The 19,426-nt window shown below is 38.5% G+C and overlaps 2 protein-coding genes across 4 annotated transcripts in view; both read left to right on the top strand.

Annotated features, from left to right (window-relative positions):
- The window catches only part of LOC127422617 (oocyte zinc finger protein XlCOF19-like), a 63,246-nt gene that overhangs the window by 2,440 nt on the left and 41,380 nt on the right, over positions 1 to 19,426 (top strand). The window contains exons 2-5 of one of the 2 annotated variants that reach the window (XM_051666345.1): positions 42 to 193; positions 549 to 817; positions 938 to 1,180; positions 4,846 to 9,831. In XM_051666345.1, the coding sequence (XP_051522305.1) occupies positions 1,087 to 1,180; positions 4,846 to 5,756 (1,005 nt within the window). In that variant the 5' untranslated portion in view covers positions 42 to 193; positions 549 to 817; positions 938 to 1,086 and the 3' untranslated portion in view covers positions 5,757 to 9,831. Of the gene's footprint in view, positions 1 to 41; positions 194 to 548; positions 818 to 937; positions 1,181 to 4,845; positions 9,832 to 19,426 lie in introns of those variants that run through there. The other variant, XR_007894200.1, reaches the window with a different exon arrangement.
- The window catches only part of LOC127422613 (gastrula zinc finger protein XlCGF8.2DB-like), an 88,892-nt gene continuing 81,215 nt past the window's right edge, over positions 11,750 to 19,426 (top strand). For both annotated transcript variants that reach the window (XM_051666333.1, XM_051666336.1), the window contains exon 1: positions 11,750 to 11,824. The gene's annotated coding sequence lies outside the window, so the exon portion shown is untranslated. The remainder of the gene's footprint in view (positions 11,825 to 19,426) is intronic.

Below are 19,426 nucleotides of genomic sequence, written 5' to 3'. Positions count from 1 at the left end.
ATATCTGTTTCTCACCCACATCTATCATATTGCTTCTGAAGACATGGATTTAACCACTGGAGTCTTATGGACCTTCGAAGTTCTGGCCACCATTCACTTGCATTACATGGAGCTATAGAGCTGAGATATTTTTCTAAAAATCTTAATTTGTGTTCAGCAGAAGAAAGTCATACACATCTGGAATGGCATGAGGGTGAGTAAATGATGAGAGTTTTATTTTGGGGTGAACTATCCCTTTAAATGTGGCAGTTTACAAGAGATCATACACATCACCATAATCAATTAGGCAACAACAGGGAACTATTGGCTTGGAATAAAGAGGCAAACAGTTTGAATGAAACAAAACACAGTTATTTGTTGGTTAGGTTGGAACAAAATCTGTATACTTTTAATAGTATGTTTATTCATACTAATTTTATTTTAAAATTGACTTATTTTTAACACCTTACATTTCTTTATCCATATGTTAATGAGGGGACTTTCATTCAAAGTATATTCTTTTTTTTTTCTCCCCAATTTGGAATGCCCAATTCCCAATGCGCTCTAAGTCCTCGTGGTGGCGTAGTGACTCGCCTCAATCCGGGTGACGGAGGACAAATCTCAGTTGCCCCCGCGTCTGAGACCGTCAATCCACATAACTCACCACGTGCCCCACCGAGAGCGAGAACCACATTATAGCGACCACGAGGAGGTTACCCCATGTGACTCTACCCTCCCTAGAAACCGGGCCAATTTGGTTGCTTAGGAGACCTGGCTGGAGTCACTCAGCACACCCTGGATTCGAACTCGCGACTCCAGGGGTGGTAGTCAGTGCAAAGTATATTCTTAAATTAATATAAGAATATACAATACAGATAAGATTAAAAATATTAAAATTGTGAGGATAACATTGAGATAATGAACAAAATATTTAAAGTTAATTTTTTTATTTTGGCAGATCTGGTCCTTTGGGGCTCCGTTACAGTTCACACCTTCATTGAAGCCACTCCCACAACAATTCACCAATAAATACTGTGAATATTCCCATCATCCTACAAGAGAAGTTCTTCAGACCAGCAGGAAGAACTGAAATCTGTGTGATATACTATGGTGAAGATGGAGTTTGTTAAAGAAGAGAGAGAAGACATGAGTTATCCAGAATCATCCAGAATAAAACATGAAGATACTGAGGAACAAATAGGTTGGTGTCCATTCTTGAATCTTCATTATTGACTGCTGAGGAACATTAATGTTACAAAACTTCACCAGATTTAGTGTCATTAGGAAATGTCATGTTGTGAAATAAGACAACAGAGCAACAGATCATAAGATTTTATTGCAGTTGTCTTCCTGATTGAGAATGACTGAATTAACCTTCTAAGATCATCAGATACTTACCCTGATACTTCACCTTCTGCTATTAAAGGAATAGTTCACCCAAAAATGAAAATTTGCTGATAATCTTACTCACCCTCAGGCCGTCCAAGATGTATCAGAGTTTCTTTATTCATCAGAACAGAATTTAAGATTTTTAGAATTTCATTTCAGGCTTCCTCCTCTAAACAATGCAAGTGAATGTACTCCATTATTTGATGGTCCAAAATGCAGATTTAGGGTGCATCAAAATAACCCACACGACTCTAGTCGACAAATGAAGTTCTTCTGAATGCAAACGACTGATTATTTTTAGAAACAAAACAATACTTATATACTTTAACTACAAATGTTCGCTTCTGTACATCTCTGTGATGTGCGCTCATGAGAGGGATGACGTAAGCTCGTTGGTAAGGTCACGCGGAGGTGGAAGCAGGAAGCGTGTCATTGTTTACGAGAGAAACTTGCACAGACCAAGCGCCTTTCACAAACCAAAACAGTCCAAAACCATTTCAAAACAAAATTTCCACAAAAAAAAATTACTGCAGTAAATAACCATACTTTATTTCGGTACAATGCCGTTGCGTTATCTACTTGTGCTTATTCTTTAGCAGAAATATACAGTGCATCCAGAAAGTATTCACAGCGCTTCACTTTTTCCACATTTTGTTATGTTGCAGCCTTATTCCAAAATGGATTAAATTCATTATTTTCCTCAATTCTACAAACAATACCCCATAATGACAACATGAAAGTAGTTTGTTTGAAATCTCTGCAAATTTATTAAAAAAAGAAAAAAAAAAAAAAAAACACGTACATAAGTATTCACAGCCTTTGCGCAATACTTTGTTGAAGCACCTTTGGCACCAATTACAGCCTCAAGTCTTTTTGAGTATGATGCTACAAGCTTGGCACACCTATTTTTGGGCAGTTTCTCCCATTCTTCTTTGCAGGACCTCTCAAGCTCCATCAGGTTGGATGGGGAGCGTCGGTGGACAGCCATTTTCAGATCTCTCCAGAGATGTTCAATCGGGTTCAAGTCTGGGCTCTGGCTGGGCCACTCAAGGACATTCACAGAGTTGTCCCGTAGCCACTCCTTTGTTATCTTGGCTGTGTGCTTAGGTTCTTCTTCCAACAGGACAACGACCCTTCGCCCCAGTCTGAGGTCCAGAGCGCTCTGGAGCAGGTTTTCATCAAGGATGTCTCTGTACATTGCTGCATTCATCTTTCCCTCGATCCTGACTAGTCTCCCAGTTCCTGCCGCTGAAAAACATCCCCACAGCATGATGATGCCACCAGCATGCTTCACTGTAGGGATGGTATTGGCCAGGTGATGAGCAGTGCCTGGTTTCCTCCAGACATGATGCTTGCCATTCAGGCCAAAGAGTTCAATCTTTGTTTCTCATGGTCTGAGAGTCCTTCAGGTGCCTTTTGGCAAACCCCAGGCGGGCTGTCATGTGCCTTTTACTGAGGAGTGACTTCCGTCTGGTCACTCTACCATACAGGCCTGATTGGTAGAGTTCTGCGGAGATGGTTGTTGTTCTGGAAGGTTCTCCTCTCTCCACAGAGAAATGCTGGAGCTCTGTCAGAGTGACCATCGGGTTCTTGGTCACCTCCCTGACTAAGGCCCTTCTCCCCCGATCTCTCAGTTTGGCCAGGAGGCCAGCTGTAGGAAGAGTCCTGGTGGTTCCAAACTTCTTCCATTTACGGATGATGGAGGCCACTGTGCTCATTGGGACCTTCAATGCTGCAGAAATTCTTCTGTATCCTTCCCCAGATCTGTGCCTTGATACAATCCTGTCTTGGAGGTCTACAGACAATTCCTTGGACTTCATGGCTTGGTTTGTGCTCTGACATGCACTGTTAACTGTGGGACCTTATATGGACAGGTGTGTGCCTTTCCAAATCATGTCCAATCAACTGAATTTACCACAGGTGGACTCCAATCAAGTTGTAGAAACAGCTCAAGGATGATCAGTGGAAACAGGATGCACCTGAGCTCAATTTTGAGTGTCATGGCAAAGGCTGTGAATACTTATGTACATGTGATTTTTTTTTTTTTTTTTTTTCGTTTTTTATTTTTAATAAATTTGCAAAGATTTGAAACAAACTTCTTTCACATTGTCATTATGGGGTATTGTTTGTAGAATTGAGGAAAATAATGAATTGAATCCATTTTGGAATAAGGCTGCAACATAACAAAATGTGGAAAAAGTGAAGCGCTGTGAATACTTTCCAGATGCACTGTATAGGCTATATGACTGTCAGGAATTCAAGCCACACAAGTTGTAATTAGTGAAACCAAGTGCAAGAGCGTTTACTGAGATTTACAGGGTTTACACTGTGAGTTCAGTGGTACAGGTGAAATCGCACAGAAGAGAAGCTTCACAAACTGAAGAAGAGGTATCTAGCGAAACAGCAGGGTAAGCATTAAACAGATATCGACTAGGATCAAGAGCAAATACAGACAGGTAAATAAATACTGCATGAGAGCAACACGGTCAAACTAGAGTTCCTTGTGTGAGACTTGACAGTGAAGTGGCATGAAGGTGAGTAATTTATGCAGGCAGTGATGAGCGAGTGAATTGAGTGCAGGTGCGGTGAATTAGAAATCGGGTGATGAGGAGCGGAGCGCTGAGGGAGGTGCAAAGATCGAGGGAGGCGTGACAATGGCAAAGTTTTCATACATACCTGAGTTTGCTGAAAAAACAGCACGGGCACAACCGATTAATTCAGATATTGACCCTTTGTTTCTTTTGAGGGTCTGAAATCCTCAGAGGTAAAATGTTCACTGCACACCCTCCAATATTTGAGAGAATGTAGGGGTGTACTGATATCCAGGTTCAGCGCAATAAGCCAGAGCTTCAGTCGCTCATGATCATGTATAGGCAATCGATGAAGTTTTTATATTTTTCCCAGCGTACATTTTCTTTGGGGTTTCTGAAGGTTGAAGCATCTAGGATACACACACACACTAAACGACCATTTTGAACAATACACTTATACAAATACAAATCTACAGCAAAGACAGTTAAACTTTTGCACAGTGCTCCTTTTCTTGTAAACAATGACGCACTTCCTGCCTCCACGTGACGCGTGACCTTACCAACGAGCTTACGTCATTCCTCTCATGAGCGCACGTCACAGAGATGTACGGAAGCGAACATTTGTAGTTAAAAAGTATATAAGTTTTGTTTTTAAAAATAATCAATCGTTTGGGTTCGGAAGAACTTTATTTGTCGACTGGAGTCGTGTGGATTATTTTGATGCACCCTAAATATGCATTTTGGACCGTCAAAAAATGGAGTACATTCACTTGCATTGTTTAGAGGAGGAGGGCTGAAAGAAGAAATCTTCAGTTCTGTTCTGATGAAGAAATTCAACTGTATATAATAAATGAGGTGAACTATTCCTTTAAATCAGGATTTGCTTTTATTTTTACATTTTGTCCCTCATGAATTGATTTTTGATCATTTAATATGTTTATTTTAGATCTGATTGAAGTGAAAGAGGAGAGTCAAGAACTGAATGAAGTGGAGGAGAAACATCATAACTTCAAAACAGAAGAAAATGATTTTAGCTGCTCACAGACTGAAATGAATTTCTCGCAAGAGAGAACTCAAAAAACAGAAGCTGAAAACTCTTTCACCTGCCCTCAGTGTGGAAAGACTTTCAAACGTAAATACAACCTTAAGAAGCATTTAAGCATTCACACTGGAGAGAAACCTTTCACATGTCAGCAGTGTGGAAAGAGTTTCGTTGATAAAACGTATCTCAAATATCATATTCGCCTTCACTCTAGTGAAAAGCCATTTAATTGCGATCAGTGCGGTAAACATTTTGCGACAACGTCACTTCTAAAAACACACCTGAAAATTCATACAAATGAGAGGCCTCATGTGTGTTCTGTTTGTGGAAATAGTTTTTTACGACTGGAACATTTGAAAGATCATCAAAAAAGACACGCTGGTATTAGAGATCATATATGCTCTGAGTGTGAGAGGAGCTTCACTACAGCCAGCCAATTGAAAATGCACCTCAGAATTCACACTGGAGTGAAACCTTACAAGTGCTATGAGTGTGAAAAGAAGTTTGCATGTACAAGTAATCTTAAGAAGCACTTGAGAATTCACACTGGAGAGAAACCTTTCACATGTCAGCAGTGTGGAAAGAGTTACAGATTTCAATCACAACTTAATAGACACATGAGAATTCACACTGGAGAGAAGCCGTACACTTGCCCTCAGTGTGGAAAGAGTTTCTCTGATAAAACATCTCTCAAATCCCATATTCGCTATCACTCTGGTGAAAGACCATTTAACTGCGATCAGTGCGGTAAACATTTTACGACAATGTCACTTCTAAAAAGACACCTAAAAATTCATACAGATGAGAAGTCTTAAGGCGGACTTATACTTCTGCATCAAACATTTATAGTTCTGCGTTGGTGTGTCTGTGTCATCATGCGAGTACACAGCAAAGTGCTAGTACACTCACTGAGCACTTAATTAGGACCACTGTGGTCTTAATAAAGTGCCCGATGTGGTCTTCTGCTGTTGTAGCCCATTCGCCTCAAGGTTCAACATGTTGTGCATTCTGAGATGCTATTCTGTTCACTACAATTGTACAGAGGGGTTATCTGAGTTACTGTAGCCTTTCTGTCAGCTCGAACCAGTCTGGCCATTCTCCGTTGAATTTTCATAGCAATAAAAATTGCTTCCCCTTATTGAGGCTAACTTACCCTCGGGCAGCAGATGCACCGGATTCCGCCATATTTGTCTTTTGGTCAGCTAGCTCAGTTGTTAGTGTCATTGCCTTGACAATGGGTGTGTATGAATTTGGAGGACGGAGCTTCTGAAGGAGCACTGACGGGAGGGGTGTGTTTGTTTGGTTGTGCAGAAAGTGCAAAAGGGCGTGATGAATCTAAGGGGTGTTGGCAAAGGTTGTTTGAAAACATACTTTAGTTTTATAATTCCGTTTGGTGCCACTAGTAGTGCAGACATTATACACTCCACCTTTAACTGAAGCTCCTGACCCATATCTGCATGATTTTATACATTACACTGCTGCCACACGATTGGCTGATTAGATAATTGCATGAATAGGTGTTCTTAATAAAGTGCTCAGTGAGTGTATTAGTATATTGAGAGAAAATGACTTAATTTCTAAATTAAACAAAGGCAAATGCAATTTGTGGATTCAAAAGTATTTATCAGATTATTGTAGCATTAAAAACAAGTTCATCAAGGTACTATATGTAGGCCTACAGTGCCTATAGAAAGTCTTGTTCATTGTCAAATCCTTATCTTTTGTCACATTACATCCTGGAAATGTAAATAAATTCAATCTAACCTTTTCCAGCTGTATTTACACACTATAACCTCAACATCAAAGTGAAAATAACATGTAAAACAAAATCTGAACAATTATATAAAACTAATTGGTATAACACCTGGTTTAGAGAAGTGATCAGCCCCTTAAGAGTAACATGGTGCAACCAGTCACCTTTCAGATCACTTACCTGGCTAATTGGTCCCCACCTGACATTGAGCCTGTTTACAAGCACACTAATACACTGATTACTCTCTAAAATCAGCTTATTTAAAAAACCTGACAAGGCAAGAAATCCGCGTTTACATGACATTTGAAATAATTGCGTTAATCTCTACTTTTCTCGTCAAACCAGGAAGAGGCATGCGCTAAACACGTGCGCACATTGGATGAGCCAGTAAGAACACCATGTGATGTGTTTGCATGGCACGGGAAATGGCGTAATGGGCAAAAATCTACCTGTGTCAATCAGGTTATTCATGAGCAATTTATGGCCTTTACACCAATAAAGGAATGTAGTTTATTGTGTTTACATTACCACACGTTTCCATGAGGATTACATTAATAGTAGTGAATGGGAAAGAATTCAAGAATGCACCATGGTTGGAAAGGTGTTTTCAAAAGTCCTCTAGGAAAAAATTGTGGAAAGGAACCGGTTGGGAGAACAGTACAGAAATATTTCAAAGACTTTAACTATCCCTCTTCAGAACATTATTAAGAAGTGGAAAGCACACAGCACCACCAAAACTTTGCCTAGATCGGACCGTCCCCCCAAACTTGATGACTGTGCCACGAGGATATTGATCAGGAAAGCTATCAAAGGCAACTTTGAAGGATTTACAAGCCCTTATGGCTGAGATTTATCATTCTGTGCATGTGACAACAATCTCCCAAGCTTTACACAAAGCTGGCCTGTATGGCAGGGTGGCAAGAAAGAAACCTCTTCTGAAAAAGTGGCACACTAAGTCGCACTAAAATAGTTACAATGTTGCATTTTCTTCATGGTTTGGTTGACTTTCACAAGGTTATATTTTAAGATTAACCAAAACTGTAAAATGTCAGTCAAATTTATTTTTATGCATCATTAGTTGCTATTGCATTATTTCTGCAGAATGACAGAATCGGAATCATTAAATGATTTTAATCAGTGTTTGTGATAAGCAGCTGAGTGTGATAAAAAAAAGTTCTGATCAGCTTGTTATCTTGTCAGTTCTTCTCAGTGACAGAATGATTTTTTCAAACAAAACAGATGTGTTTTTTCAGTGCTTGAAGCCATTAACTCAGCAGGGAGACCCGACGGTCAAGTGATTAACATCTCCCACTGAGAGGTGCTAATGAGTGCTCTGTCTCCCTCTGCCTGGCTGTGATTATCTTAATGAAGCTAACACCTGAAAATCATTGGAAAAATCAGCTAGTGTAGAGCCAGCTTAAGACAATTATTGTTTTAATGAAGAAGCTTCCACAAGACTGTTAGCAAAGAGTACACTCATACAGCAATGCCATGCTCCCTTCAGAGTGCCCACACCAAGTGCTCTGCCCTTCATAGTGAGTAGGGTATAGGGATGATAACTTTCGATTAGCTTTTTCGCCCTTTGAGCCACTCTGTTTCTTCGTTTTTATGAGTCACTCAAGACTCAAATGATTCATTACAAAACAAGGAGTCGTTCACCACCGAAACAATGGAGGTTAATGAGAACGAAAAGATTAATGAAATAATACTGATTCTTTTACGAACTAAACAGCACGAGTTCAAACCAGAGTATTGTTGTGTAATGTGGAGAAAATGCAATTATGCTGCCTCTTTGTTTGATTATTTTGTTTTGATACATACATTTAGCCAATGTATTAAATCAAATGTTTTGTTTACAAGAAATACATGAAACTATGATTGAACTGCTGTTATCTGTTAAGTATGTTACACATTTAAACTGAGTATGTATAACATTTGCATACTACTGTATGTTTACCCATTATTGTTGTATGTATTAAATAAGGTAAACATAATTTATTATATACAGTTGAAGTCAGAAGTTTAGATACACCTTAGCCAAATACATTTAAACTCAGTTTTTCACAATTCCTGACATTTAATCGTAGAAAACATTCCCAGTCTTAGGTCAGTTAGGATCACTACTTTATTTTAAGAATGTGAAATGTCAGAATAATAGAATAGAATAATAATATTTATTTCAGCTTTTATTTCTTTCATCACATTCCCAGTGGGTCAGATGTTTACATACACTTTGTTAGTATTTGGTAGCATTGCCTTTAAATTGTTTAACTTGGGTCAAATGTTTTGGGGAGCCTTCCACAAGCTTCTCACAATAAGTTGCTGGAATTTTGGCCCATTCCTCCAGACAGAACTGGTGTAACTGAGTCAGGTTTGTAGGCCTCCTTGCTCGCACACGCTTTTTCAGTTCTGCCCACAAATTTTCTATCGGATTGAGGTCAGGGCTTTGTGATGGCCACTCCAATACCTTGACTTTATGTCGATATAGGACTCGTTTTACTGTGGATATAGATACTTGTCTGTTTCCTCCAGCATCTTCGCAAGGTCCTTTGCTGTTGTTCTGGGATTGATTTGCACTTTTCGCACAAAATGACATTCATCTCTAGGAGACAGAATGTGTCTCCTTCCTGAGCGGTATGATGGCTGTGTGGTCACATGGCGTTTATACTTGCGTACTATTGTTTGTACAGATGAATGTGGTACCTTCAGGTGTTTGGAAATTGCTCCCAATGATGATCCAGACTTGTGAAGGTGCAGAATTAGTTTGTCAACATGAAATCTGTGGAGTGGTTAAAAAATTAGTTTTAATGGAAGTGTATGTAAACGTCTGACTTCAGCTGTACAGTTAAGACCAGAGTGAACATGTTTCTGTACAAAGGGCATGTATGAACATGGTGTACAGACAAAATGTCGCCCAGAGTAGAGAAGGAGGGCTAAGAGCAGAGTTGGATTTATGACCCAGCTGCAGGAGATGGCAGCACTCGAGGTGAATTTGAGGTCAAGAAGATAAATATGAGACTGTTTGACTGTACAAGTATTTTATTTTACTTAGAATAGAGAAAAACCTGTATTAAGTTAGACCAACTATATATATGTAATATTATATATAGAAGTAAATAATATATATCACCATGGATGGAGGGCAGGCAAGGCGTCATGGACAGAAGCGGAGCAAAACTCATCGTTGTCGACAGAGGCAAAGCAAAGACAATTTAAAGAGACTTTTGGAGACGGACTTGAAGTTACAACTCACATCACCAGCTGGGCATTTACTGATAAACAGGTCGTCTATAAAAGACTGATGCTATGATTATCACATCAGATGCTGTTCTGCATCTCCGACGCTACAAGTCTTGCTGATAATGCCTTTGATTGAATAACTTTTTTGATTTTTGTACTTTATTTTTTTATATTGTTTTTACCTAGAACGTTTTGATTGCTAGAAAATAAATTGTAACTAATTGAATTTTATTGATTACAAGAAATTTGCCTACCAAGGCTTTGATTTTTTTATGTTTTGAGATTGTAAGAACATACCACAAAGGAGTTTTCTGTCCCGGTTGTTTTTTTTTAAATGCTTATAATTTAGGCCAGATTCGACTGACTTTACCTAACCTGAGAATAATAAAAATAAGGTAAAAGGTTAAGATACGCACTGCAAAACAGTTTGTGAGCTGTGCAGAGAGAGCGAGTTGTGTTCAATGCTTTAGCTATTCAGGCCAATTTTGGAATGAAACGTAAGTGATTTTATATTATTTAATTTATTTATCATTCGCTGTTTCCTATAAAGTGAATGGCAGCCAGTGCTCTATATTAGCAAGGAGTGAATGAAATTGAGTGAGTGAATTCAGATGCTGATGTATCCATCTAGTGTTGGAGAGAGTGATGGAGCTGTCACAGAAACAACTTCATCACATACGTACTTTTATATTACATGTACATTACTTTGAACAATAAAGATAATACTAATACTTGATATTCTTAAATAAGATAGTATATTAATACAATAAATCTTCTATAAATTCAATAAATCTATCTATCATAAGTCTTTCTTTTCTTTCTATCTGTCTGTTTGCAACCATTTGGTGCACCCTAGCAACAAAACACACTGACTTCCATTAAAATGAGCTTAGATGGATATCTCCGGATCAGATATAACATAGAGACTTCATTGTTAGCTCATCATTTGACTCAGGCCAGCAAGCAGCCTTGTTAGTAACACCCTGGAAACTGCCTAGCAACCAAGTAGCAAAACATATCTGCACCAGAAAAACATAGAGAGCTGGCTCATTTAACTCAAGCTAGCAAGGAGCCTTTTGGGTATCACCCTGGTAACTTGCTAGCAACCAGATGGGGTCACCCTAGCAACCAAGTAGCAAAATACATATCTCTGCACCATAGCATCATAGAGAATTCCAGGTTGACTCATTTGACTCAAGCTAGCAAGGAGCCTTTTGAGTATCACCCCGGTAAACATGCTAAGAACAGGCTTGTAACATGCTAGCAATACCTAGCTAAGTGCTAAAACATGCTAGCAATATGTTAAAATGTGCTAGCCAAACCTAGTTATGTACTAAAACGTTAGCAATGCCTAACTAATTACTAAAACATGCTAGCAATGTCTAGCTAAGTACAAAAACATGCTAGCAACATGCTAGCAATATGTTAAAACATCATAGCAATGCCTAGCTAATTACTAAAACATGCAAACAATGCCTAGCAAAGTGTTAAAACATGCTACCACCATGCTAAAATGTGTTAGCAGTGCCTAGCTAAATACTAAAACATGCTATCATCTATCTATCTATCTATCTATCTATCTATCTGTCTGTCTGTCTGTAACTAACAAACTAAATAAGCTTTTAAATATTTTTTTAAACTTTCAGAACAGGCTCTTTCAAGCCAACCTCAAAGTTTGTATACAAACATTATTTGTCTAGTTAATCTTAATGTGCAGATGCAAACTACTTTTACTATTTTTGTAAAACAGCGAGTTCCGGTCTTCGATTCTGATTGGACGAGAGGAAGCTTTTATGGGCGTTTCCCAAACGACATTTTTGCCTTTGAAGAGGACTGCATGCGGGAAGGAGAAGCGGCGCCACTCGACTCGAAATATTGTTCCAAGCGAAAGTAAGAAAATATTATTTATTTCACGAAGGAGCTTCCACAAGACAATTAGCAAAGGGTACATTCATACAGCAATGCCATGCTCCCTTCAGAGTGCCCGCATCAAGAGCTCTGTTCTTCATAGTGAGTAGTGTCGCCCTTTGTGTCAATCCGTTTCTTTGTTTTTGTGAGTCACTCAAGACTCAAATGATTCGTTACAAAACAAGGAGTCGTTCACCACTGAAAGAATAGAACGAGAATGAAAAGATTAATTAAATAATACTGATTCCTTTACGTACTAAACAGCACGAGTTCAAATCAGAGTATGTGAGTTGTGCAGAGAGCGAGTTGTGTTTGATGCTTTAGCTAATCTGACCAATTTTGGACTGAAACGTAAGTGATTTTATATTATTTACTTTTTTTCGAGACCTGCTGGTTACTACGGCTGATATACGAAACAACACTCGTGACTGTGATATTTCTTACATATAAAACCGCTTTTATGTGTTTTGCTTAAGATATGATACAGTCTTTTGAGCAAGTTAGTCCACTCGGCGGCATCTTGGGAACGCTCTCGGGCAGCTATTTTTCTATGTAAACAAGCGGCATACAAGTGCAGCTCCAATCTACTGAAATGGGGAAAGACCGAAATCTCAAACGGTTGGTCAAGATTATGATCAAATAACATATTTCAAATAATCAGTCAAATCTTACAACACTGGTATTATAATTGTGCTTCTTTACCTCGGATTACTAAAAAAAAAAAAAAAACCCGAAATTTTCCCGGTTTGTATAGCTAATGCGCATGTGTGCTCTGGAGTTGATTGACAGGCGATGTCTGTATCTAAAAGGTGACTGGCTCTTTTACCTGTAAGGTGGGATATTCCTTTCTACTTCCGACTGGCAGCAGGAAGTACATGCCAAAATAGACGGAAGTGGGAGGGGCTTATCGATGGCAGTCGCCAATCACTAGCACGCTTCAGCGGTAGTTTATTCCTCCATAATAAAAGCGCTAACCTTATATAGCGCTGAAAGGTAAAACCGTATGTGTTATAAAACAGTGCTTCTGGACTGTAGTCTTTGACTTCAGTTATTTTCTTTCACAATTTTTGTATTTTAAATATAAACTTAACATTTGTTAATGCATTAGGTATCATTAACTAACAATGATCACAATATTTTTACAGTTTTTATTAATCTTTGTTCATGTTCATTGTTAGTTTGCATATTGCATTTAAAAATCATGTTGAAATTAACCAATGTTAATAAATACTGTAAAAGTATTATTCATTGTTAGTTCATGTTAACTAATGTTGTTAACTAATGTTAACAAATGTAACCTTATTTTAAAGTGTTACCACAATATTACTATAGTAAACCAAAGTTAAAATATGATATTTGCATAGTAAAACCATAATACCCACAAAATTATTATTCTTATTACCATAGTTTGCGTTTTCCTGTATTATCACTATGTATTGCGAGGGAGCGCAAAACTATTTTAGAAAAAAAAAATTCCTGCCCCCACTTTCCTCTAAGGGCCTCCATAGCTCCCTTACGACTCCGTACACTTGACGTTGCGTCACTAAGCTGACACATAAGGGGAGTGTCCTTCTACACGACCTAGTTGGAACCTTCCTACAATAACGGCAGGATTGCCAATGGTGTTTAAGCCCCGCCCTTTTAGGCGTGAAACTGTCTGGTATAAAAGCGGGCACGCAAACACTATTCCTCAGAATTTTCTTCCTTCACGACAGTGATTCTTCTCTTGTCTAGAAGCCTTCAACTACTTCGCTGTCGACATACACAAGTCAGCGGGCGGGATAGTCACGGCAACGAAAAGACTCTCCGCTCCCCTGCAGCGTTCTGGTGAACATTTACTTCGCCTTGCCGCTTTGCTGGTGAACGGGCCGCTATTTACCATATAAATACATTGTTCTATTGCGTATAGGTCATTTAATTAAGCAGATCTTGGTTCAGTAAATGTCATCATGCACAAAAATAATGTTTGGTGAATAATGTGATTACCCACGTTCTTTAAATTATTGTAGTGTACCATTTCAGTTTTAGATGTGGTGTAGTCATATAAGATTAGATGAAACGACAGAAACAGCAAAGATACAGATTTTCTGTATGCATAGTTCATGATGTTGACATAGTATATGCGAATGCCATTTGTTTGTGTCGTTTCCAATATAACTCAAATGCACAAATACGTTTGACAGTAATAGAATACCATCAACAGTATAAAATAATTTTCTATACTGCCACACAAAGCCAAATGATACACCAACACTGAATTATTTACACTGGATTATATAATCCAGAATATTCGTTTTCCCTGAATTTTAGCAATAGTGACAAAATATTGAATACTGCTTTTTTGGGGGGGGGATTTTTCCCCTTTTTCTCCCAATTTGGAATGCCCAATTCCCAATGCGCTCTAAGTTCTCGTGGTCGCATAGTGTTTCGCTTCAGTCCGGGTGGCGGAGGACGAATCCCAGCTGCCTCCGCGTCTGAGACAGTCAACCCGCGCATCTTATCACATGGCTTGTTGAGCGCGTTGCCACGAAAACAGGCTTCACGCCATCCACCGCGGCAACCACGCTCAATTCACCATGCGCCCCACCGAGAACAAACCACATTATTGCGACCACGAGGAGGTTACCCCATGTGACTCTACCTTCCCTAACAACCGGGCCAATTTGGTTGCTTAGGAGACCTGGCTGGAGTCACTCAGCACGCCCTGGGATTCGAACTAGCAAACTCCAAGGGTGGTAGCCAGCGTATTTTACCACTGAGCTACCCAGGTCCCCTTGAATTCTGCTTTTTGCCTATTGGGGGCAGTATAATTAAGCCTAATTATGGTTACAGTTGAAGTTACAAGTTTACAGACACCTTAGCCAAATACATTTAAACTCAGTTTTTCACAATTCCTGACATATAATCGTAGAAAACATTCCCTGTCTTAGGTCAGTTAGGATCACTAGTTTAAGAATATGAAATGTCAGAATAATAGTAGAGAGAATGATTTATTTCAGCTTTTCTTTCATCACATTCCCAGTGGGTCAGAAGTTTACATGCACTTTAATTTACATATACTTTAAATTGTTTAACTTGGGTCAAACATTTTGGGTAGCCTTCCACAAGCTTCTCACAATAAGTTGCTGGAATTGCTGGCCCATTCCTCCAGACAGAACTGGTGTAACTGAGTCAGGTTTTTAGGCCTCTTTGCTCGCACACGCTTTTTCAGTTCTGCCCACAAATGTTCTATCAGATTGAGGTCAGGGCTTTGTGATGGCCACTCCAATACCTTGACTTTGTTGTCCTTAAGCCATTTTGCCACATCTTTGGAGGTATGCTTGGGGTCATTGTTCATTTGGAAGACCCATTTGCGACCGAGCTTTAACTTCCTGGATTATGTCTTGAGATGTTGCTTCAATATATCCACATCATTTTCTTTCCTCATGATGCCATCTATTTTGTGAAGTGCACCAGTCCCTCCTGCAGCAAAGCACCCCCACAACATGATGCTGCCACCCCCATGCTTCACGGTTGGGATGGTGTTCTTCGGCTTGCAAGCCTCACCCTTTTTCCTCCAAACATAACGATGGTCATTATGGCCAAACAGTTACATTTCTGTTATATCAGACCAGAGGACATTTCTCAAAGTAAGATCTTTGTCCCTATATGCACTTGCAAACTGTAGTCTGGCTTTTTATGGCTGTTTTGGAGCATTGGCTTCTTCCTTGCTGAGCAGCCTTTTTAGGTTATGTCGATATAGGACTTGTTTTACTGTGGATATAGATACTTGTCTACCTGTGTCTTCCAGCACCTTCACAAGGTCCTTTGCTGTTGTTCTGGGATTGATTTGCACTTTTCGCACGAAACAACGTTCATCTCTATTAGACAGAATGTGTCTCCTTCCTGAGCGGTGTGATGGCTGCGTGGTCCCATGGTGTTTATACTTGCGTACTAGTGTTTGTACAGATGAACGTGGTACCTTCAGGCATTTGGAAATTGCTCCCAATGATGAACCAGACTTGTGGCGGTCCACCGTGTGTGTGTGTATATATATATATATATATATATAGGTGCATCTCAAATTAGAATGTCGTGGAAAAGTTCATTTATTTCAGTAATTCAACTCAAATTGTGAAACCCGTGTATTAAATGAATTCAGTGCACACAGACTGAAGTAGTTTAAGTCTTTGGTTCTTTTAATTGTGATGATTTTGGCTCACATTTAACAAAAACCCACCAATTCACTCTCTCAAAAAATTAGAATACATCATAAGACCAATAAAAAAAACATTTTTAGTGAATTGTTGGCCTTCTGGAAAGTATGTTCATTTACTGTATATGTACTCAATACTTGGTAGGGGCTCCTTTTGCTTTAATTACTGCCTCAATTCGGCGTGGCATGGAGGTGATCAGTTTGTGGCACTGCTGAGGTGGTATGGAAGCCCAGGTTTCTTTGACAGTGGCCTTCAGCTCATCTGCATTTTTTAGTCTCTTGTTTCTCATTTTCCTCTTGACAATACCCCATAGATTCTCTATGGGGTTCAGGTCTGGTGAGTTTGCTGGCCAGTCAAGCACACCAACACCATGGTCATTTAACCAAATTTTGGTGCTTTTGGCAGTGTGGGCAGGTGCCAAATCCTGCTGGAAAATGAAATCAGCATCTTTAAAAAGCTGGTCAGCAGAAGGAAGCATGAAGTGCTCCAAAATTTCTTGGTAAACGGGTGCAGTGACTTTTGGTTTTCAAAAAACACAATGGACCAACACCAGCAGATGACATTGCACCCCAAATCATCACAGACTGTGGAAACTTAACACTGGACTTCAGGCAACTTGGGCTATGAGCTTCTCCACCCTTCCTCCAGACTCTAGGACCTTGGTTTCCAAATGAAATACAAAACTTGCTCTCATCTGAAAAGAGGACTTTGGACCACTGGGCAACAGTCCAGTTCTTCTTCTCCTTAGCCCAGGTAAGACGCCTCTGACGTTGTCTGTGGTTCAGGAGTGGCTTAACAAGAGGAATACAACAACTGTAGCCAAATTCCTTGACATGTCTGTGTGTGGTGGCTCTTGATGCCTTGACCCCAGCCTCAGTCCATTCCTTGAAGTTCACCCAAATTCTTGAATCGATTTTGCTTGACAATCATAAGGCTGCAGTTCTCTCGGTTGGTTGTGCATCTTTTTCTTCCACACTTTTTCCTTCCACTCAACTTTCTGTTAACATGCTTGGATACAGCACTCTGTGAACAGCCAGCTTCTTTGGCAATGAATGTTTGTGGCTTACCCTCCTTGTGAAGGGTGTCAATGATTGTCTTCTGGACAACTGTCAGATCAGCAGTCTTCCCCATGATTGTGTAGCCTAGTGAACCAAACTGAGAGACCATTTTGAAGGCTCAGGAAACCTTTGCAGGTGTTTTGAGTTGATTAGATGATTGGCATGTCACCATATTCTAATTTGAGATAGTGAATTGGTGGGTTTTTGTTAAATGTGAGCCAAAATCATCACAATTAAAAGAACCAAAGACTTAAACTACTTCAGTCTGTGTGCATTTAATTTATTTAATACACGAGTTTCACAATTTGAGTTGAATTACTGAAATAAATGAACTTTTCCACGACATTCTAATTTGAGATGCACCTGTGTGTGTATATAAAATATATATATATATATATTATTTATTTTATTTTTTTCCTGAGGTCTTAGCTGATTTCTTTTGATTTTTCCCATGATGTCAAGCAAAGAAGCACTGAGTTTGAAGGTAGGCCTTAAAATACATCCACAGGTACACCTCCAATTCAGTACACCTATCAGAAGCTAATTGGCTAAAGGCTTGACATTTTCTGGAATTATCCAAGCTGCTTAAAGGCACAGTTAACTTAGTGTATGTAAACTTCTGACCCACTGGAATTGTGATATAGTCAATTAAAAGTGAAACAGTCTGTCTATAAACAATTGTTGGAAAAATTACTCATGTCATACACAAAGTAGATGTCCTAAATGACTTGCCAAAACTATAGTTTGCTAATATTGAATCTGTGGAGTGGTTCAAAAATTTGTTTTAATGACTTAAGTGTATGTAAACTTCTGACTTCAATTTACTAATCCTTAAATTCATAAGTCTAAAACAAAATTGAATCATTGTTTTCAAGGATCAAAAGTGTTTTGTTAATATTTGCCTTTCCTCATCTTTCTTAGACCATAAAATATATTAATATTGGGCACAAACGCCTTTTGTATTAGTTATGTAGTTTATATCATACATAAATAGGAATACTATAAATGTTGTGTGAATGACAAAATATTTTGTTGTCCATTTGACATTTATTTAACCCTATATTTTCTGCTGCATGCAAACATTTCAAGCTCAGTTTCACATTGTGTAATGCTGCTGTAATTTTAAATAATCTTAAGGATACAATTAATAATAACACAAATGCTATCAAATGCTATTATTATTTTATAATACAAACTCAACTGCTAACATAATGTTGAGAAATGTGTCTGTTTGCTGTTGTCATTCGTTACTCTGGGAGTTCAGTGAATATCTGCTGTCTCTGTTTGGACTTTTTTAATTGGCGGCTGCCAGCAGCAGGTTCCTCCTCCTCTTCCAACAAACACTGGCAGGCACTTCCTGCTGCCATCAGCTGTTTTTTTTTTTTTTATTTTTTTATTTTTTTTTTTTTTGGCTGAACCCCCTCTCCTACTTTCTCCCATTCATTTTAATAGAAGTGGTCCGTCACTGCTAAATAGTCTCCGATATACTGTCTCTTCAATGACATGCACTGAATAAAGCTATGAAAAAGATCCTAGACCATTTATAATTTCCACAACTCATGTTTTAGTTTTTTGTCTACTGAAATGTTTTGAAAATATATTATTATTTGGTGTTTTGTCAGCAGAACGATCCAAAAAAATGTAACTCTCCTATGGTATTAAAAAAAATGCCACATTCATTTGGTAGTCGCGGTCATTTTTGACCAGAAGGGTCAGATGTGTAACCCCCTTTTTTCTTTTTTTAATTGATAAACATTTTTCTTCTCTGAAATAAGAACAATACAATTATGCATTTATTTTGATTTTATTTACACGTACATTTCGAAATGTTACCATTAATTAGCATGTACAAATAATCAAATAAAAAAAAATTATAATTAGAAACTACTGTAAGTTGAAACATGAAGAAAATATGAGAATATGACACAAATTGGATGCAGATTGCTGCCATCTGGTGAACAAAATATAAATAACATGACTTAAACCATGTCATGCCAGTAACAGCCAGTAGATGCTGTAGCCACCTGTGTAGTCTGATGGCTTGTAACCTAATTTTAGATTTTATCACAAAATATGCATTTGAATATATATTTAGACATTATCAAACTATCATTTGTCAGAGTTTAGCATTTTAAAATTGATTTGAGTTTTGGCAATTTATTTCATTATGTTTGTCATCAAACCTGACCATGGTGTTACAAAGAAGACACAGAATAAGCATTTTCTACCAATAATTTATTTCAAACATAAAAATGTAATAACTCAGTGCATAATAATGTCAAGAAAATGAACATCAAGAAACAGAAGTGAACTGCAAAATTCTGAAAATT

This window comes from Myxocyprinus asiaticus, chromosome 31 (assembly GCF_019703515.2).
Source record: "Myxocyprinus asiaticus isolate MX2 ecotype Aquarium Trade chromosome 31, UBuf_Myxa_2, whole genome shotgun sequence".
NCBI classification, from domain to species: domain Eukaryota; kingdom Metazoa; phylum Chordata; class Actinopteri; order Cypriniformes; family Catostomidae; genus Myxocyprinus; species Myxocyprinus asiaticus.
This window is presented reverse-complemented; position numbering and strand designations above follow the sequence as displayed.